The following is a 22,987-nucleotide window of genomic DNA, read 5'->3' as shown; positions in this document are numbered from 1 at the left end:
TTAGGAATAACTGCTCCGCTGGTTGCAACCGATTCGAATCGCCGTCTCTCTCGGATAATGAGAAACTTGACTAGCTCCAGCATCATAGTAATTAAACTATGAAATTTAATGGTTATGATGAACAAGGGAATGTTACACCAGCTATGATTATTATTGTTATGCTACATATTCATACATCACATGTTTGGCACATGTTAGATGCTAATCTAGAGATGAATAGCTACAATTAACTTGGAATCGAATTATAAAATGTATAGCTCAACTAGTGGCTTTTTATGCAAAATGTTATCAAGCCAGCTCCACTTATAAAGCCTTGCATAATCCTTGGTGTCACTTTATTTTTGGTTTATGACGGGTAAGTCTAGCTGAGTACATTTGAGTACTCAGGATTTGTCCCACCATGTTGTTGGTGAAATTCTCGACCTACTGAAGATAGTGGCTAACCGTCGGTGGGCTCGGCGATTCTATATAGTGTTCTTATCTATATGTTTTTGTTAGAGGATGTCACGTATGCTAGTAATGTATTTGAAACTTATATTATTGTAATCATTTGAAAGCTATATTGTTTTCACTAATCGGTTTTGAAACCTAAACTTATATTATTATTTGTGAACTCATTTTAAACATTATTCCTGCTGCAACTCCGTGTATATGATGTGTATTTGCTTAATCGTGCGATCTTGGTTGTGATGTTGATTTACCGAGGTCCTTCATGACACTCGGCGTACTACTGGGTTTATATAAGTGCAAGTGTGGGCGTACCAACGTGTTACGCGGGGCAGCCGTGTTTAAGTTTGTATGAATTGGACGGTTTTGTCACATTCACCTCTCCACGGCTACCACTACTTGTCTCTCATTACACGGGCCTCAGCCGCTACAGCCACGCAGGGCCCGTTACTCTTGGGTTCGGCCTTCTGGCCCTTTTGGTCAGCCCACCTTCGCCTTCCTGAATAGCGCCGACGTCTTCGTCCTTCTTCCCGGGAATTTCAGGTGCTCTGGTGACACAGATCAACTGCCCAGTGCCCACAGCACAGATCTCGGCACTCGTAGTGCAGCGCAGGTCGACCCAAAAGTTTCAGACCTGCCCGCCGGTTCAGGTCGCTCGCGTCTTCTTGCATCGATGAGTCAATGACCACTTGCGTCTGATGTTGGTGCTGTGCAGGGCATGTTTAATTTCGCGGTTTGGCCTTGAAAGCTTCATTTTCCATATGATGTGCTGGATATTTAACTTTTTACCATTATAACGGATGACAACTCCTGGATAGCAGCCTTAGGATCGACGATACGATTTTAGCAGCAGACAAAGAAAATCGATACACATTTGCTATTTTTGCTCACGTGGCACGCCAGCCCCTCATACCAGCGCGGATCCGAGTCAGCAGCGCCATATGAAATGACAGCCTCTGCCCCTGGTGTCTTTCTACTCTAGTACTCCCCGGTGTCGCCCACTCATTTCACCCACTCCATTCTTTCTCCGCTCGTCGTGCTCGTGCTTGGCCCGTGGCTCAGGCCGGTCTACAGCGCGCGGCGCATGGTCAGGAGGCTCGCTAGCGGCCGCGCCTCTCCCTCATCGTCTTGGCCTGCCCCCACCCAGAGCACCGACCAGCGCGCGCTTGCCCCATGGCGGCCCTGTTCGCTGCCGCCTGTCTCCTGGCATGTCGCGCCGTTGCGGTCGTTGCGGGGCCGCCGCCGAGCGCCGACGTACCGGCAGCAAGCGCCCGCTCGCGATGGGCAGTGAGGGCATGGAGTGCCGCGGAGGCAAGCGCGCGACCGTTCGGGAGTAGGAGGCGTGCGTCATGGCACGACGCATGCCGCGTCCCAGCCCTGGCGCACGCGGTCTCGCTCGCGGTACGCGACACAGCGGAGGGCACGGAGTGCCGCGGCTGACTCCATGGCGTCTATGCCTAGGATGGCGAGCGCACAACCGTTCTTGCGAGGCGTCCGTCATGGCGCGATGCAAGCCGCGCCCCGGCACTGGCGCTCACGGCCCGGAGGCGGCCACGCTAGCGCTCGACACAGCGGACGACATGGCATCGCGTTCAGCGGCGAGGGCGGCGACTACAGACACTGGGGCTCGAGGTGGCATGCAAGGTAGCGGTGACCGCGAACGAAGTTCAGCATGGCGAGCGACCCCGCGCGACTGACGGCGAGAGCGGCCCGAGTCGATGGGTGCACGGCCAACCCCTCGTCGGCCTCGTGGCGCCGGAAAGCGTGAAGCTTGGCGAGCAGGGCGAGGTGGAGGTGGAGTGCGGCGTCGTCGGATGCAGCCAGGAGGTTCACGTTCAATGGTGCGGTCGCCCGGGGAGTAGAAGGCAAGCGCGGCGACGGCAGCCGAGGAGTCGTCTGGACGGGAGCCGCCAGCCCTGCCCGCGCCGCCGCCGCGGCCACGCAGCGCACCGGGCCCGTGTAGGACTCGTACGAGCGGGCGGCGGTTAGGACACAGCGCGTGCACACCTTCCCAGCCATGGTTTGCAGGACACAGATGTGTTTCATTCTCTGTGATCAGAGCACAGAAACTATGGATCACCTGTGTCTACAGCAAAGAGCTATGGTCAGCAGTTCTCAGGAGGCTGCACTTGGACCATACTATAGTCGTCCGAGATGTGAAGGTCATCGGCTGGTGGCTGCGAGTGCGGAAGTCGGTAACCAAGATTGCAAGGGCTGGTTTCGACTCCTTGGTCTTCTTGATGTGCTGGTCCATTTGGAAGGAACGCAACGCCAGGACATTCGGTGCTACGCCGACCCCTCCGATGAACCTTCTGTCTTTGATCTTGGATGAAGCGAGGGAATGGGTAAGCGCAGGGTACAGGTCGCTGAACACGCTAGCTGTTGATGCTAATGTAGTCAGTGTGTGCAGCTTCTTCAGGTCGCCAAGCTTGTTTAGTAATAGTTTTTTTAATGTCACCGGAGCGATTATTCCCCACCTGAATATGTATTGATATAGCCCAAAACCACTCGTTTTATATTTTACAATCGTTGGGAGGAAAAAAAACAACAACAGCAAATACAAATACACTAGCGAAAATGTAGAGACTACCACACCACCGCACATGAGCTCTTCGACGATGCCTCCAGGGAGGTAAATGACACCAAAACGTAATCATCGTCAGCCAATCAGGAGCTTGGCAAGGCTTTCGCTCGAGCCTTGTGCCGAAGGGAAGCAACAACAATAGGTTCTTCAGTGACGCCTTCAAGAAGGAAATCTTCGTCGCTGGCCGGGACTGATCTGAGCTGAGCTTTCGCCCAGAACCTTTGATGGTGCTCCCGTTGACCCGCCCGCGACGGAGTGAGGCGCACACCAGACGAAGAAGGGGTTGTCGGCCGCCGCCACACCGTGTGGAGCCGTTGCCGGACTCACCCGCGATGGTGGGAGGCGCGCACCGACACAGGGGCCGGACGCCACCACACCGTGCAGAGCCGTTCCCGGACTTGCCCGTGACGTGGGAGGCACGCACCAGCAAGGGGTGTCGGCTGCCGCCACACCACGCGGAGCCGTTCCCGGACTCACCGACGACGGTGGGAGGCGTGCACCGGTAGGGGCGCCACCCGCCGCCACACCGTGCGGAGCCGTTTCCGGACTCACCCGCAACGATGGGAGACGCGCACCAGCAAACGTCGGCACCTGGACGGAGGAGGGCGCCGGGCGCCGCCACACCATGCGGAGCCGTTCCCGGACTCACCCGCAATGGTGGGAGGCGCGCACCGACTGGGGGTACCGACCGCCGCCACACCACGCGGAACCATTCAGGGACGCGCCCGCAACGGTGGGAGGCGCGCACCGGCAATTGTTCGCACCTGGACGAAGGAGGATCCCACAACGATGACACCGTGCGTGGTCGACCTGGGGAAGAGGGAGGGGCACCGGCGGCCGCCACACGGGGGCGGCGGGTCCAGGCACGGGGAGCCGCGACAAGGATGCCACACAGGGACGGTCGGTAGAGCTCAGCGGCGGCGGGTTGACGCAAGAGAGCTCGACGATGTGGGGGAGCACCGGGAGGAGGGGCTGGCACCAGACCGCGCGGAGCTGGGCACCGGCGGGTCGACACACTGGAAACCCACCGGGGCGGCTGCCGTGCATGGAAAACGAGAGGGGGGAGGAGCCTACGTATGAAGGAGATGGTAGATCTAGCCATGGGGATGCCAGATCCGCCCACACTAGCGTCGGTTGCACCGCCGGTCGGCTCCCCAGCGACAGCACCAAGTCCGCCCGCAGGAGCTCCATTGGAGAGAGGGCGAGCGCCCATGCTTGAAGGAGATGGTAGATCAGGGCATGGGGAAGCTGGATCCTCCCTCACCGGCACCGGTTGCGTCACCGATCGGCTCCCCCACGACGGAGTCGAGACTGCCTGTAGAAACTCTATGGGAGAGAGGGTGGGAGGAAGACAACCCAGCCACCGCCATCCTTGCTGTCCGCCGGACCTCTGGCATCGAGCTCCTACGGTGGCCGGGCCGAGGAGGCGCGTGGCCGGGCCCTATGCCGACGGCGGAGAGGAAGCCTCCCGTGTCACCCCCGAGCTTTGGTATGGCTTTTGGCTTCAGCTTTTGCCCCAAAAGACAACCAAAGGGCACTTGCTCTTGTTTAGTAATATCTTATAGTGCTTATTCAGTTTTTGGCAACTCTTGATAATTATCCTTACCATCGGTGACCTGCTCCTATAATCCAAATTCTACTCCCTCTTAATGAAATACATGCACAAAGCACGGTCTCAAAAAAACGGCTGCACGCTCCCGCAGATGAACAACATACTGATCTTCCCACCTTCACACGGCAAGCCCATCATCAAGAATCGAGAGCTCTTCAGTTTTAGTATTGGGAGTTCGATCGAGCTCTTTGCAGGGCCCTACCCCTAGCTATTCCATCCGTTCTAAATTATAAGTCGCTTTGACATTTTTTGGTTTATCTATTTTTCTATATATCTACACATATTATTATATCCACTACCGGAATCAGTGGCTTTGCCGTGTGCCATAGGCACTCAGCAAAGCCCACAAAACACTCGATAAAGGATTTGCCGAGTGTAACACTCAACAAACAGCACACGACATCTACAGTGCCGACAAACGTCTCTTTGCCGAGTGTTTTCTATCGTGCACTCGGCAAATACTTTGCCGAGAGCTGAAACCGACGCTCAGTGAAAAAAGTAACGCGACGGCGTGGAGACGGTCATGGTGTGTTTGCTGAGTGTCCTAGACCTGACACTCGGCAAACCTACCATCTTTGCCGAGTGTCAAATCCTGAGCACTCGGCAAACCTGAATTCTTTGCCGAGTGTCAAATATTGGACACTCGACAAAGACTGGCTTAGAACATACAAATGTTGGCTTCTTTGCCGAGTGTCCAGTATCTAACACTCGACAAACCTCCCATCTTTGCTGAGTGTCAAATCACGGGCACTCGACAAACCTATCATCTTTGCCGAGTGTCAAATACTGGACACTCGGTAAAGACTGGCCCAGAACGTACAAATGTTGGCTTCTTTGCCGAGTGTCACAGCGTAGACACTCGGCAAAGAAGCCATTTTAGTCCTAGAATACACAGATTTTGGCCACGTGTCCTCTTTGCTAAGTGTTTTTACCCTAGCACTCGGCAAAGTGCCTCTTTGCCAAGTGTAACACTCGGCAAAGCGACCATATATTCCCTGTTTTTATTGTTCGGTCACATATAACGTATCCCGCTCAAATAAACATTACAGGCATCACACATAGTTCACAATAAGCATCACAGGCAGTTCATATAGATATATCGACAACACGTAAATGCAAATAAACTTTAGAATCACTAGTAGGTTCATTCACAACCACAAATAGTCACAAGTAGTCACAGGTAATCCACAGATGCAAATAAAATCACAAGTACAACATGTATGGTCTCTCTGCTACCTAACTAGTATAACCCTTGCAACTATCAGCAATATCTTCTTAGTTGCATTGTACTCTAGTATGATTGCTTAAGTACTAGTTGGTAACAAACATATAGCATTAGTCACTAAGTTTCTAGTGTCTGGGCATCTTTGTAAGATTGATTCTGCATAAACTATAAGGTTGTAAAGTGACTCATAGTGCCTGAAACAGTATTTGGAGCAGGTTGAGGAGGAGGGACTGGCATCGATGGTGGAGGTTGACCGATTGCAGCGTAAACACCCCTCATATATTCAAACATCTGTAGTCGCTCTACCTCTGTCCTCTATCGCTCTGCCTCCGCCCTCTGCCGCTCTGCCTCCATCTTTGCCTCTAGCTCCTCCCGGCGCCTTGTTTCTTGTTCTAGCTGAGCCTACAATATTTCATCCCAATGTTACAATGCAATGCAAAAGTATGTAAAAATCAATGAGCGATGAATAAAATAGAAATAACCTAGAGTGTGTTCATCTGGAACCGTGTAGAGTCCGATCGTGGGCATATCGCTAGGCTAGAATGAGTGCTCTATGCTCGAATCTAGGAGAGAGTGGGAGTACTGGCCATGTCGATTGTGTCATCACCAATCTAGAACCGGCCATGCTTCTTGCCTTCTCCCACCCTCATGACCACTTCTCCATCAAGGTCATGGGTGCTCGGATCATACTCTGAGCCATGGACCGCCCTTGCCATCGATATGTATCAATCGAGGCAGCTGTGGATGGACTCGTTGCTGTACGCTGAGGGTGGGTCCTTCGAGTTGTAGGCGACGTTGGCCGTCACCTTGCCCTTGTGGCCCAAAGCATATGCCATGAACTAGGAGCAAGGCTCGCCGCCATGTGCCACCGACTGCAAAAAAAAAACAATATGATTAGAAATTATATAGAGCTGAGTGTTAGAATAAAGAAATGAATTCACATACTCATCTAGCCACGTATACTAAGAGGTTGAGGTTGCCTTAATGGTGTGGTGCACCTGGCATCAGCAAACGCCACTCCCGACAAGTGTTGTGATTCTCCTCCCATGTGGGGTTGCACCACCTATCCACCATCCGGGCCTAGCACTGTAGATAATAGGGGCACCACCATGGAGGCACCTACGTCATCAAGTATATGACATATAAGAAGATGAAATTAAGCATAATTAATCTTAGAAAAAATAAGTATTAATGTTCTATATTTACCTTCAAGTATTATTCCGCAGTCAGACTCATGGTTCTTGCCATACTTTTAGGGAGCCTCACTCTAAGAATTTCCGCATGGTATTGGATCATGGCCTAGATGTGCGCCACGTAGTGTATGTCCTTGACGAGTTTCTTGGCGGCTTTGTCAACCACAGCATTTGCCTTGGCCTCGTATCCCTCCTTGCATCTAAAGAAATCCTACATATAGACGTGATGTATCCAGTCATTACTTCAAGAATGTCCAATCAATGTGATGTATTTAGCAATGTAGTGCGAGAAAGACTTACCCAAAGCTTGGCCATGACATGTTGCGCCTTGTCGGTGAATACCCTGTCATCCCGATCAGGGGTGTTGGGGATGGTGGCATAGTGGGCCCATGTGTAGGCGGGCTCGATAGTTCCACCGAACTGCACTAGGCTAGGGAACTTTTCTTTGATCAAAAGACCAAGGATGCCATTCACATGGCGTGCGTGATCACCCCCACCGACCTTCCTCCAACCCCTACCCAAGTGATTAAGATAAATTATTAGTTTCTATTGTAATTTTGAACATATCAAATGAAAAATTAGTGATAACATCTAAAGTTACTTACTTGTCTCCATCAGGTCGAATCAGCGGGTGTCTATCAAGAGGTATTGGTCGCCTCGGGAGGGTCGAGAGACCTTGCAACCACACATGCCAGCACAACACATATATTACGAGCCTCTAGAGCTTTCTCATGATGAATCATATCAAACCTTGTTCATGCTTCACCATCGGATGGATGCACCAGCTTCTCAGGATTGTATCGACGTCCGTATTTGTGCCATGTCATCTGTTTCATGGATTCCTCAATCATATAAAGCCATTGGATCCTCAGTATGAATGGAAGGTACTATAGGATCTTCATAGGAATGGTGAGCTACCTCTTCTGGCCATCACTAGAGTCTACCTTCCAGAACCTAGACGATTTACACTTCACACAGTACTTTGCTTCCGCATGTTCTTTCCTAAATAAGATGCATCCCTTCGGACAAGCATGTATTTGCTCATATGACATCTTAAGTGCACGAAGGAGTTTCTGTGCCTCATACATGCTCTTTGGCAGGATGTGACCATCTAGGAGTAGGCTGCCAACAACTGTTAGCATAACATCGAAGGCTTCTCGACTCAAACTAAATTGGGACTTTGCGGCCATTAGACGTGCAATGGCATCCAGTTGAGAAACATTGGCATGCCCATGAAGGGGTTGTTGTGCCACAGACAACATATCGTAATATGCCTTTGTGGTTGGCTCTGGATCCTCCTCCCTACGTCATTCATCGAAGTGTGTTTCATCATAGTCATTTAACATGTCTCCTACCCTGACATCAGCATCATAATCCTCGACGCGTTGTCTCACGACCTCGTCTCTCACACGATCGGATTCACCATGGTAGATCCACCGGGTATAGTCGGTTGTAAATCCATTCTTGCAAAGATGTTTAACCATGACCACCTTTGTTTGCTGATGCGTGTTTGCACAAATGTTGCAGGGACACCAAGTGGCACGCGCTCCTTTAACCCTTGCAAATGCTAGTTCCAAGAAAGCATCGGTCTTCTCAATCCATTCATCGGTGAATGAACCCTGACTAGAGTAGCCCATGCACATCCACTCACGGTCATCCATCCTCTAACATATTAGCAAGTAATATAAAAAACAATTGCATCTACAGGTCCTATACTATCTAATAGGTGAAGATAGGTCCTAATGCCACTCGAATATGTGTAGATAGGGTTAGTTTCCATGCTCTACTCCTATTCAAGACAGAATTTCGGCAGCACCTCCCCACTGTTCTCCAAATACATGTCCTGGCATGGAGATTGTGTATCCGGAGAACAATAGGGAGATGCTACTGAAACTCTATCTTAGATCAGAGTAGAGCATGGAAACTAACCCCATCTACACATCCTCGAGCTGTCCAAAAACATGGACAATTTGAAATAGATACAGTTATAGATATGCAAAGATCTGCATATTTACAACTGTATCTCTTTCGAATGGGAGATGCCTAGCTAGGTTACGTGATATACAAACATCCTATGTTTCACATCATATGGAAAGAGGGGTGTAGGATGCCTCACCTTGCCGTAGGGCAAAGTGACGAGTCGAGGACGGTGGGGAATGATCTTTGCAATGGCCTCTCCTACAACAAAGGAACATAATAGTGTCAATTATAAATTTCGGCAACACCTCTTCTGCATAGTGAGGTAACCACAACCTGCAACAAACCAACGACATGATGGCCGACAACCACGTACACAGCAAACCAATGGCATGATGGCCAACAACCACAAACACAACTTATACCTCCTCTTTAGTTTCTAGTAAATCCTCTTCTTTGGTTCAATTAACTAATGATCTTAAGGTATCACTAATGCCTAATAATCGAAGATGTCACTGTAGTTCCTGCAAATCAATTTTTATTCACTAAATCAAACCAAAAGCTTTACACCTACTAATTTCCACCCCTACAAATCCTGAGAGAGCAGCATTACACCTACTAATTTCCACCACTACTATCCAGATCTAAGATTGAGAGAGAGCAGCAGTACCTCACATCCATAGGAAGGGCTCCAATAACATGCGGTCATGAAACCCAAGATGCATCGATGTCGTGGAGGCAGCTTCGCCCTGCTTGCTAGAGTGGATGTTGCAGGAGGCTACCAGCGTCGTGGACTCATAGAGAAGGTGGCCAGCGATGTGGACTCACGTAGAGGCGGTCGGTGGCACGTATGCATGGGAGGTGGCTGGTGAAACATCGATGGTGGGCTCTTGGGGCAGCGAAACGGTGGCGGCGGGCTCCTAGGGCGGCGAAACGGTGGCGGTGGGCTCCCGGGGTGGCGAAATGGTGGTGGTGGGAGCATGGGTGGCGGCGGCGGTGGGCGCACGGGTGGCGGTGTGTGCTGTGTGTGTCTGGTGCGTGCGTGTGTGTGAGGCGCAGGGGTGGCCAGCACACCCCAAATCAAAATGGTTTGCCAAGTGCCCACGATCTAGCACTCGGCAAATCTAGGCTTTGCCGAGTGTCATATAGAGGCACTCAGCAAACCCCTTTTGTTTTTTTTCCAATTTCCAAATGCTAGAAAACTATAGAAAACTATGCGTGGTGGGGCCGAGTGAGGGACTCTACCGAGTGTCCCCTATATGACACTCGGCAAACCAACTTCATATTTCATGCATATTTCTTCTCCTTCTTTTTCATAACATGAATATCATTTTTCTACTCATTTTATTCTATTATTTGAATCACTTGCGGTTTAAATTTGACTTATACCAAAAAAAAGTCCTTGAATCACTGTGCATGGTGGGGCCGGGTGAGTACCACATGTTGTATGTGGAGAGTAGAAAAAGTTTCAAGGTCAGAAGAGAAAAAAACTTATTATTTCATGCAGTTATGGCTCAAATTCAATTTATATCAATTAAAATTCTATAATTGCGGTTAATAAATTAAAATTATCAAACAGATCCAAAAAATTACCAAAATTACACATGAACCAATCTATATTCTCTATTGCCTATACAAAAAGTTTTGAAGTCAAACCCCAATCCGACGTCACTTTGACTCAAAATCCTATCGAATCCTTCTCAATGCTACGATTCTTCTTCTAAGATACTTCGATTTGTAAACATCATATGTGATAGATTATGCGAAACTTTCTCATTTTTTTTACCACGGCCTCCACGTATGATATCATGAGATCTTGACAAATCTCATGATTTTCATACTTCGTTTGCTTTTTTTAGAATTTAAAAACCATTCATCCATATGTTCGTGGTCGTGTTTCATGAACAAGATGTGCGAAATTTCTTTTCATTTTCCGGATAAGGCCACACACTGGACTCAATAACATGAATATCATTTTTCTACTCATTTTTTCTATTATTTAAATCACTTGTAGTTCAAATTTGACTTATACGAAAAAATTCCTTGAAATGCAATAAATTCATTAAATATAGCAAATAGATCCAGAAATATACCAAATCCTAACATGGAGTACCACATGTTGTATGTGGAGAGTAGAAAAAGTTTCAAGGTCAGAAGAGAAAAAAAAATTATTATTTCATGCAGTTATGGCTCAAATTCAATTTAGATCAATTAAAATTCTATAATTGCCTTTAATAAATTAAAATTATCAAACGGATCCAAAAATTTACTAAAATTACACAATGAATCAATCTATGTTCTCTATTGCCTATACAAAAAGTTTTGAAGACAAACCCTAATTTGATCGTCACTTTGACTCCAAATCTTATCGAATCCTTCTCAATGCTATGATTCTTCTTCTAAGATACTTTGTGTGGGGGTATGGCTCCCAGTATTCTCAAGACAAGACATGGGCCACACCATCAGAGGTGGCCGGCCCACAAGATCAAGGCATGCACGGCGCTGCTCGGTGTGCACCGCAAGACATTGTATAGTACCAAATATGATACTTTACTTGTAACCCTGTCCCTCTAGACTATATAAAGAGAGGTAGGGGTTCCCTAGCAGACACAATCCATCTAGATCTATCTACTACATCTTAATACAATACACCAAAGACACAGGACGTAGGGTATTACGCCGATTAGACGGCCCGAACCTGTCTAAATCGTTGTCTCTGCGTCTTATGTCACCATCTGGTTCCTAACCACGCGCACCTCCACCGATCAATCTACCATCGTAGGATACCCCTCAGTGGATTATCGAGCATCTTTTGTCGATAGTTGGTGCGCTAGGTAGGGGTGTGCACAAGATCCACCAACGAGCTGGATGGCAGCCACCTACTACATAGATTTCGTCGCTCTGTGCGGTGGAATCGATCGGCTACTTCACCGAGTACGGCGATCGGCGTCAAGCAAGCAACGACTCAGCGTGTGGCGGCATGTCAAAGCCTTGACGGCAAATCAGCAATGCCCGTACGGGAGTCCCACTCCAGGAAGCTTCGCATCGGGTCCTACCACCACGAACTTTGCTATAAGATCCAATCAATATCAAGCAGGCAGAGGTCCGTGTATCTACAAGACCATGCAAGCCGATGATGAATAAACAAACAATGGCGACATGCATGGACGCATGCATATACGCGCATACACCTCTCCCATGTGCAAGAGTAGATTCGCATGCCAGCAAAGACAGACACATGTTCGCCAAATATTCCATCACCTAGAGGCCAATCTGCATGCACGTCTGCGGCTCAAGCCCACCAATATGGCAAGCTAAGTCATGTTTCCTATTTCAATTAACTATTCTATCGAATATACAATGGATCTCTGCATGTACGTGATTATTTCTAGTAGGAGCCTAATTACGCACCCCATCGTAACACGGTGGTTCATGTCGTCGTTCACGTATCAGCCTACAAGGCTATGACGCAATAGAGCACAAGGAAGCCCTTTCTTGGACTACTAGCTTGGCCCAATCACTATAAAACATCGCAATAATGATCATCGCAAAGAACGACGCTAAGACGACCGCGACTGCCATCATGATGATAGTTCAGAAAGCTCGAGGGCTAGGCAATTTTATCAACACCGACCAGATAACGCCATACGTCGTTGACCAGACTTTTTGTCTAAAGCTAAGTCGTGCTTTAATATTCTTCTAAATATTCTCCGATCTTCGTATATCGCCATGATGTTTTTCCGAACTATTTTCTCCATATTTGCTCTCCAAACGATTTTTTGAACCCCCGAATAATCATGTTGATGCTCGGACGCCTCCAGAGACGGCCCTGTCTCCAGCTCCTCCCTACACGTGCTACGGGCTCCACGCTCTGCATTATGGGTGGTCGGCAGTGGCTCCTTGGTCATGCCTGTTCCTCCTACATGTGCACGTGCTTCGCGCTCGACGTTATGGACTATGGGCTAGCTAGGGCTGGAGACTCAACTACACACTAACTGTTCAGGTGTTTATATTAAACATAAATATATTTTCATGCCAACTGATCGTCAAGCTACATACGCTATTTTTTCTCTAGAGTTCATTTATTTGTGAATCATGTACTACCTGTTCTACATGTTTGTTTTGCAGGATCATCGTCCAGGTGATCGGATCACCTGGTGCTCGGGCTTCTCCATAGATCAACTGGTCAGACCGCTCGGTTCATGGACTCCGTTGCCGACCAGTTGAGAGGCATGTTCTCCGGTCACTTCTACTCAATGCTCACTTCGCCGCCGACCAGTTAACCAGACTGTTCGCCGCTCGTGCTTCATCGCCAGCTACGTCGGTTACTCCTCAGTGCTCAGATTCTTCGTGCTCGAGGACTAAGTGGGCACACTTCACCGCATGAACGTCGCTGGCTATGCCGGGGACTCCTCGGTGCTCGAACATCGCCGCCTACACTAGGGACTCCTCGGTGCTCGAACATCGCCACCTACACCGAGGACTCCTCGATGCTCGGTCATCGCCAGCGACACCAGGGACTCCTCGCTCCTCGGTGCTTGGTCATCGCCAACGACGCCGGGGACTCCTCGCTCCTCGGTGCTCAGACATCGCCAGCGATGCCGGGGACTCCTCGCTCCTCGATGCTTGGTCATCGCCAGCAACGCTGGGGACTCCTCGCTCCTCGGTGCTCGGTCATCGCCAGAGACGCCGAGGACTCCTCGCTCCTCGGTGCTCGGTCATCACTAGTGACGTCGAGGACTCCTCGCTCCTCGGTGCTCAGACATCACCAACGACACTAGGGACTCCTTGCTCCTCGGTGCTTGGACATCACCAGCGACGCTGGGGACTCCTCGCTCCTCGGTGCTCAGTCATCACAGCGATGCCGGGGACTCCTCGCTCCTCGGTGCTCAGACATCGCCAGCGACGCCGGGGACTCCTCGCTCCTTAGTGCTCGGTCATCGCTAGTGACGCCGGGGACTCCACACTCCTTGGTGCTCAGACATCGCTAGCTTTGCCATGGACCCTCGGTGCTCAGACATCGCCAGCGACACTAGGGACTCCTCGCTCCTCGGTGCTCGGTCATCGCCAGTGACACCAGGGACTCCACGCTCCTTGGTGCTCGGTCATTGCCAGCGACGCCGGGGACTCCTCGCTCCTCGATGCTCAGACATCACCAGCGACGCCAGGGACTCCTCGCTCCTCGGTGCTCGGTCATCGCCAGTGATGCCAGAGACTCCTCGGTGCTCCCTTGGTGGTTGGATCTTGCTACATCTCATCGGTGTGCTATCAAGCTGCTCCATGCTATTTGGATCAGGGTGTTGATCTTGGGCAGCGTGTCTGGGGTCTTGATACGCGCATGTCAGATGATGTCGGCAAGCTTTCAGACTTCTTTGACCCTGCTACAAGATTCATTCTTCATCTTCCAGCAGGCTCGGGGACTAAGTGGGCACACTTCACCTTGTGGTGAATGTGCTTGTTCTCATCTCAGGGCTATGCCTAGGGACTGGCTGCCTGCTCGGCTGGTCTTCTACTTTCTAACCCTGGCACCACACGACTACGTCACCTACTGTTAGGCTCGGGGACTAGCTGTGGGGGTATGGCCCTCGGTATCCTCAAGACAAGACATGGGCCGCACCATCAGAGGTGGCTCGGCCCATAAGATCAAGGCGTGCACGGCGCTGCTCGGCGTGCACCGCAAGACATTGTATAGTACCAAATATGATACTTTTACTTGTAACCCTGTCCCTCCAGACTATATAAGGAGAGGCAGGGGTCCCCTAGCGGACACGATCCATCTAGATCTATCTACTACATCTCAATATAATACACCAAAGACACAGGACATGGGGTATTTGTCACACCCAATTTTAAGTATAAAATTGAATGCACTAACTCATGTGTGCCCAGGGATCAGTCACACACATAAGCTGACAAATTATAAAAGAGTATCATCATAGTGTATCTTACATCACGATAATAACATAACTTAGTCTTACACGTCATAGCGGAAAATAAAAGATAACTCTCTCTTGTGGAACACCATCACAGGGAAGATCAACTGGTTGATCACAAGCCTAATAATCCTCAGGAAACTCCTCATACACGTCATCTGTTACCCATCCGAGATTTTTATCCAAATATAAAAATAAACAAGCGTAAGTACTTCCCGTACTTAACAAGATAACATGGGGTTATGTGGCTCAAAAAGATGACACTAGTTTACTGTAGTTAGCACTTTTAGTAAGTCAAGATTTTATTACCAAGTATTATCAAGTTATGATTAAGCTCCCATTTATACCCACATAATCAGATATCAGAATCATTCACATCAGATTATCATCGTATACCATCATAAATGAACCACAATGAGTAACCAATTATTCTGTGAGTTTTCCGGGCCACTCGTGACCGTGAGCACGGCTGTTATAATAGTTTGTAACCCTCTGCATAGGTGGTGCACATTCACCGCGAGTCGTGATTCTCATATGCTCGGGTTAATTACTCCCATATCACTGCCAAAGTGAGCGGACAGGGTACACTATAAAGCCATTTCATAGGTTTCTCTAACAAGTTAGGGCCGCTAGGTTTCCTCGGTAAGCAGATGTAGGAACCCCCCCTTTCCTATGGTACATATCCATCGCGGCTATACACATAGGAATAGAGGCAGTCCTATACCCAATGTGGCAAGCCCCTTTTGTGCCATAAAGGTAACCTCTAACAAGCTAGAAAAGGTCCTATTACTGAGCTAAAGTCAGAGCCATATGACTCTCACGGTTGCACTATCAATCCTAGCTTTTGCCGATAGATAAGTCCTTATGGAGGGCCGGGAGCAACATGATCAAAAGTCATTTGCATCTTCACCCTATGGATCAGTTGTTATAAGTCATGTTATACTTTTAGTTCCATAGAACCATTAACCATCGTATAGATCATGTTCAGTTAGAACACTAACAATCTACCCATATGCAATTAACCCATAGGAGTCAAGGGAACATGTCATCAAATGACTAGAATATCCTTATGGTTATCAAAGTTAGACACATGCACATGAGTAAATGATTAAAGTGAATAGGACATCAAGGTAGGCCCATGCTATACTTGCCTTGGTTCACAAACTCTTGTTGGTCCTGCTGGTCGTCGAAGAACTCTTGATCTCCAACGTTCTCCTCACCGTCTGAACACGACTAACACGGCAACACACAACATTCCAGGAACATTCATGCAAAGCAAACAATCCTATGGTTAGAACAGTACACCAGCAATATAGAAAACAAGATAAAATATTTATGAAAAGAATCTACATCTCGCTACGATCACGTCAACGCGAAGTTCACGAAATTCGGAGCTAAAACGCAAAAGTTATGAATTAAACGGGGTTTCCTATAGCCCTTTATTTAATTAAACCTAACCATGAAATTTAAAAGCTACAAACTTGATTAACAGTGGTACTAACACATAGATTATGAAATTACGAAGCTAACGCAATTTGAACGGGTCAATTCGGAGCTAAAACGAAGTTTTTATGAGCAAAACAAATCTAGTGGCATTTTTGTAAATATTGAAAACGTATTTTAAACTAAAATAGTGCACTTTACGTTTTCAAATCGAGAAAGCGTACTCTGGAAATTACGCTAGGGACGGCGGGTTCAATAAGGCGGAACCAGGGGGGCTCTTTAGCAAATCTACCCGCGAAGGGGTATCGGCCTCAAAGAGCCGTTGGATCAAGATCGGGCGGCACGGATTAGATCTCGGGAGGGAGAAGGTGACGCCGGCGCCGGAATAGTAGCAGCCACGGCGGCTCAGCCACTGACGGCGGCGAGAGCTCGGCGGCGTGCGGGAAAACAAGGCCTATGGCCATGGTGTTCCCAACCGAGGGCACCGGGAGATGGAGGGGGTTCTTGTGAACTCGTCCAGGCCGAGAAGGCGGCCGAAGGACGTGGCTGGCGAGGTGGCGGCCATGGCTGGCGGCAAGGAGCACACGGCCGCACGCGATACGGCTCTAGAAGCCATGAAACAAGAAATAAACCGCATGGGGAGAGAGAGGGGATCAAGGCGAAGCTCACCGTGACTTCAATCGAGGACGAACGCGGCTCGGTGACGGCTGTCCGCGCGGTGAGACGGACGGCGGAACATGGCAATCTCGGCGCGGCGGTTTCCTTGGGCACGGGCGACGCGAGAAGGAGAAAGGAGACAGCAGAGGGAGCGGGGAAGGGCTCGGCGCCGTTTTATAGAGACCGGGCGTGGGGAGGGGCGCTCCCACGATTGAAGACGTGGGCGCGGCGGCGGTTGCGCCTTGACCGGTTAGACCGGGCGCGGGGCGAGCGGGAGGAGGGGGACGGTGCCGACAGGTGGGGCCAGGCGGTCAGCGGCTGGGCGCGGGGCGGAGGCGCGGCAGCGGTTGCTACGGAGCTGGGCCGACGCGCTTGCTGGGCTGCGCGAGGCTAGCTAGCGCAGAGGAGTTGGGCCGGCAGCCGGTTGGGCCAGCGGGAGGGAGAAGCCGAGTGGGCCAAAAGCAAGGGAAAGAAAGGAAAAAGGAAATTTATTTCTTTTCAATTTTTTTTCCAAAACAACTCAAAATACAATTTCAACTCAATTAGAAATCCGACCACAAATCAAGCAATACAAAATATTGTGCAACAGCATGAACCCACCCTCATTGTTGTTGACCTTATATTTAATTTTAATTTCACAAAAATTATTACTTTCCTATATTTGAATGCACACCAATTGCATAAATAATTCAAATTTACTATTTTAAAAGAATGCATTTTTTAGGGTGTTACAGTATTACGTCGATCAGACAGCCCGAACCAGTCTAAATCGTTGTCTCTGCGCCTTGTGTCACCATCCGGTTCCTGATTACGCGCACCCCACCGACAAATCTACCATCGCAGGATACCCCTCGGTGGACTGCCGACGATATTCTGTCGACACTTTGGTTTGTAAACATCGTACATGATAGATTGTGCGAAACCTTCTCATTTTTTAGCACGGGCTCCACGTATGATATCATGAGATCTTGACAAATCTCATGATTTTCAGACTTCATTTGCTTTTTTTAGAATTTAAAAACCATTCGGCCACACATTCGTGGTTGTGTTTCCTGAGCAAGATGTGTGAAATTTCTTTTCATTTTCCGGATAAAACCTCACACTGGACTCAATAACATGAATATCATTTTTCTACTCATTTTATTATATTATTTGAATCACTTGCAGTTCAAATTTGATTTATACCAAAAAAATTCCTTAAAATGCAATAAATTAATTAAATATAGCAAACAGATCCAGAAATATATCAAATCCTAACATGGAGTACCACATGTTGTATGTGGAGAGTAGAAAAAATTTTAAGGTCAAAAGAGAAAAAAAAAACTTATTTATTTGCCGAGTGCAAAAAAAAACACTCGACAAACTTATTTCTTTGCCAAGTGCCGGTAAAAAAACACCTGTCAAACTTATTTTGTTGCCGAGTGCCACTAACGGACACTCGGCAAACTCCTAACAACCGACACACTAACTGACGAATGTCCACGTGGCGGTTTTTTGCCGAGTGTTTTTTCTTAGTTTACCGAGTGTTTTTTTTCAGCACTCGGCAAGGAGTTTGTTTGCCGAGTGCCATTATTTTGCCGATTATGTTTTTTGCAGCACTCGGCAAAGAGCTTATTTGCGGAGTGCCCGATATAATGCACTCGGCAAATATTTTTGCACTCAGCAAATATGTTGTTTCCGGTAGTGATCTAGATGTATAACAAAATAAATGTACTAAAAAATCAAAGTGATTTATAATTTGGAACGAACGGAGTAGTTGGCTCCAAGGTCGCTTAATATATTGCTGTTGTGTTGTATTCAAAACTATTATACCTTAATACTACAAGGATACACAAGTTTTTTTTTTGTGAATTCGAGAAAAAGTTATAAATGATATATATATTGGTGTGTAATTTTTACAACGAACAGCCCTTTATGAACAGCAAAAAGCTAGTATCTAGCTGCACCACTGATGTTGACCTTTACTTATACACTAGGGTCAGCGTGGCTACGTTTGAAAACGTGCAAAGTTCTATTTAGTCTAGAATCTAAGGCATGCTATGTAGAACTGCACTACCCCAGTCCCCGATCCTTAATATGCATATATTTCTAGTCTGGTACGAGGTGCCGCTGTCATATATATGTTCACTCATCAAACCATAAGAAACAAATAAACGAATGCTAGAAAAACTGTAAAAATATATTACATGCATAACTGAAAACAAATAAAACACAACTATGCAATAATTCATTCATCGTCGTTCAAAATTACAACCGAAGAAAACCCATGAGAAACACAAGAGAAAATAAGTTAACCAACCCCAACTTAAATGATGAAATAAAGGCCTAAATATGTTGAGGAGAAATTCAGAAATTCCTAATCAGATCAGCGTAGTCGTCGACTCCCGTTACCATGCATAACCATAAACACAGATTCCCCAAAGAATTGCTCATCTGTGACTGTGATGCCGCCATCAGAGCCACTGCGCGGCCGTCTAGAAAGAAAGCATCGCGGAGGCGGTGGCCGCGGCCAGCACGGTCGCGGCGACGCCGGTGCCCATGCTCGGGCTGCCGCTCTCGTGATCCGCGGCCGGGCCAGGAGACTCCGCTGGCGAGTCCGAAGCGTGGGCAGGCTCGGGCGGGCTGTCGGCGGATGCGCCGCCAGCCTCGGCCGTCGACGGCTCCTCGGCAGCGCCACTGGACTCGCTGGCGGAAGGTTCTTCGGAGGCGGCACTGCTGCTGCTGCCGTCGGGCGATGCGGCGGCTTCGTCTCCTGAAGGGGACGCGGAAGGGCTGGCCGATAAGTCCGTAGGGGCACCAGTGGGGGCCTTCTCCGACGCGCCGCTCTCGCTGGGTGAGGCGGCGCCGGACCCGGAGGCGGGCGCCTCGGAAGGAGACGCCTCTGACTTGGAGGCCGTTGCAGGGGCCTTGGCGGGGGTCGCCTTGGGCGTCGCCGCAGCATTCTCAGGCGACGCCGTGGGGGCCTTCTCAGACTTGTCGGGTGACGTGCTGGGCGCCTTCGACGGCGTGGAGGCCGAATGCTTCGGCGAGGCAGCCGGGGCCTCCGCGGCGAACGCCACGGCGGCGGAGGCGACGAGGAGGAGGAAGACAGCAAGGGCGAGAGCGCGGGCCATGGTGCGTGAGTGCCTGTGCTCGATCGCTCGATCGTTTATTCCTGGCTGGTGTGCAGTGTCACGACATGAAAGCTAGCTTCGCCGCGCGCGGGAGCTATATAGGCCACGACGAAGGAGAACGTGCCGGCCGGCGAGAGAAACGCGGTGGAGTCGGTGACTATGTTTGGGGGCTCTCGATCTGCGCGTCGTGTCGTGCTGCATGCACGGGCTCCTCTCCTCCACCTGCGATGCTGGCGGTGGCCGGTGGGTGGCGCGCACCATGCGGAGACCCGCGGGGGAAATGGGCGGGTATTTTTGGCCTGTTTGTTTGTGACCGTTGGATCTGCCCTCTTTCAGATCCTGTGGCTGTATGCAGACATGTTTGCGAGCTTGACTAGACTCCCTTGGACCACAGTGTGAGTGTCGCTTCGAGTTTGTGCTTCTGTTCATGCTCCTGGGTGAAATGCAGATACCTTCAAAGCTATCTAGGATGTCCAAGTGCTATATGTAGGAAGAAATAACTCAATACCTCTAGTCCAATGACAGTGATTCATGAGTTATTTTTTTTCTCGTAAAGACTCTCAACATAAAGAGTGTCTCAAATCTGATAACGATGACCACCGTTGCCAAGATCCACCACAATCGCCATTACCGACGAAGCCCAGGTTTGACGGTAGGGGGTGCCAGCACTCCCAAACCAAAGAAGACACCAAATCCACATAACCCACCGTTACTCTTTCATATGCGCATAACCAGGCCACTGAAGCACTAGGATCCTGTACAAGAGCAACCAAAAATTGGTACCTCTGCCGTGGCACCAGACTTCAGAGAACCAACCCTTATCCTTCACCAGCCCTAGGGTAAGTGCCGCCATGACGAGGATAGGACCAGAGCGACTTAATCCATGGCGCCATCGAACCCACCGCCTCGCCGTAGCCATCCGAACACACTAGCCTAGATAAACTAGGACCTAATCTACATTATCGGGCAAAGAAACGACACCGGTCAGACAAGCAACCGAAGCCAAAGTTGCCACCGGAGGCGGAGAGGACTAACATTCTCGCCGACGGGAAAGCACACTCACCTTAGTCGGCTTTGTTTCACTATAGTTGGCTCCCTTTCTCGGAACAATCTTGAAGCCAAAGTTGCCACCGAAGGCGGAGAGGACCAACATTCTCGCCGACGGGAGAGCACACTCACCTTAGTCGGCTCCCTTTCTCGGAACAATCTTTTGATTTGACGTGGTGTTTGCATTGGTTTGGGGTTCGTGGCCCGTTATCAGTTCAAAACGTAATCTGAACTAGTATATTGTCCGTGCTAATGCTAGTGTGACGTTAGAAAAAATAAATCATAAAGTTAAAATAAATCATAACTAAAAAATCAACGGATGAAAGAAACAGAGAGCATCATAAAAAATAATAGTAAAATCTCATTAATATCTTGTTTCGTTGCTTCAAAGGCTAATTTTATTATATAAAAAAACATGAAACTACATATACATATCAAAAGAAAAGTGTCCCATGAAACTACATTCCTACAGCTCGTCAGGGCAAAGCTGTTTCTACGTGAGTGCACACACAATTCAGCACTCAGTACAATTAATCTTGTCCTGAATTCAGTTCGGACTACAGTAGATTGCCATAAGAACACACTGTAGAAAGAAACAGGCGCGATCTAATCCGCCATCGGAGCGAGTCTGAAGGTGAAGATGGACAGGGGAGCTGGTCCATCAGACGGCCACACCTGTAGGTCACGCGCACCACCACCTTTGGCACCAGTGCAGGTCACGCTGGACACTTCCACCTCTCGCTCCTTAGCATTCAGCTCTCAACAATACAGATAGGTTGCCAAGTTCAAGCCAAAGAAGCTAAAGAAATGAACAGCGGCAATAACAATTCTCTGGAGTAATACAAGAAATGTCCTGCATGTAGTTAAGATTTCTGGATTGGAATTGAAGTTAACAACCTTTGCACTTAAAGTTTCATGAAAGAAATTTGGCACAGGTTTATCACTTATTTCACACAAAGGAGATCATCAGCTTCAGAAAATTTAGCATAGCAAAGGATAAAAGAAACAGCGGCGAGGAGAGAAATCAAGAAATGCGGGGTGCATTGTTGGAGGAGTTATTGTCTTCCTTCACCTGCATCGATGAATTTTCTGAACCAAGATACAAACCTCTACCAGGAGATGATGACTTAAAAGAATCACACATCATATGCAAAGAATGGATCACAACATATCTTAACAGAATGAACACAATCTGTTTGAGATGCAAGACCAAGGGCAAGGTCCCGAGGAAGCCCAGCAGCAACTCCACCTTCAGTCATGGCCTCTATTTTCAGTTTCACATACAAAAAGAGGTGCATACCTCAAGCCAGTTTAGCATCAAAATATTTCTCTTTAGGAGATCAAAACTTTTCCAATGGCACTGAATAATCTTCTTACACAATTTTCATCATTATGAGTAGTCATATCTCCCAAACACATGACTGAGAAGTAACCACATTGACCAGCAACCAAAGCTTCTTTTGAGAAGTAACCATATGGCAACAGATGATGATTGCAATAGCCAATTAGACGCACGTAAACATTCATCCAAAATGGAAATCAAACCGTTGAAAACTTGAGATGACAATGCATTGAGGATAACTACCTTGAGAAACTCCCCAATCAGTTGAGCAGCACCGTGTCCGTGCGCTCGTCGTCCCCCACCAGCGATCACGTACAATCTATTTACTGAACCAAATCTAACATGCAGGGAAGAGATCAAAACAACGACACTATGTTTTGCTAAAGACATATTTTTAATACGTTAGACATGTCACCATAAGATAATTCCAGCAACCTAAGAGACTGAGGATGACTGAATGAGAAATTAAAAGGT

The 22,987-nt window shown here is 48.6% G+C and overlaps 1 protein-coding gene across 1 annotated transcript; it reads right to left on the bottom strand.

Moving 5' to 3' along the window:
* Positions 1–19,216: 19,216 nt before the first annotated feature.
* Positions 19,217–20,173, bottom strand: LOC136472763 (classical arabinogalactan protein 6-like). The gene has a single exon (XM_066470470.1). It carries the CDS (start codon positions 20,122–20,124, stop codon positions 19,486–19,488), a length of 639 nt encoding a protein of 212 aa, XP_066326567.1. The 5' UTR covers positions 20,125–20,173; the 3' UTR covers positions 19,217–19,485.
* Between the last annotated feature and the right edge of the window lie 2,814 nt (positions 20,174–22,987).

This window comes from Miscanthus floridulus, chromosome 8 (genome assembly GCF_019320115.1).
Source record: "Miscanthus floridulus cultivar M001 chromosome 8, ASM1932011v1, whole genome shotgun sequence".
Classification (NCBI taxonomy): Eukaryota; Viridiplantae; Streptophyta; class Magnoliopsida; order Poales; family Poaceae; genus Miscanthus; species Miscanthus floridulus.
This window is presented reverse-complemented; position numbering and strand designations above follow the sequence as displayed.

Coding starts and splice junctions, on each gene's coding strand:
- LOC136472763 (XM_066470470.1), bottom strand. CDS start 20,124: ATGGCCCGCGCTCTCGCCCTTGCTGTCTTCCTCCTCCTCGTCGCCTCC.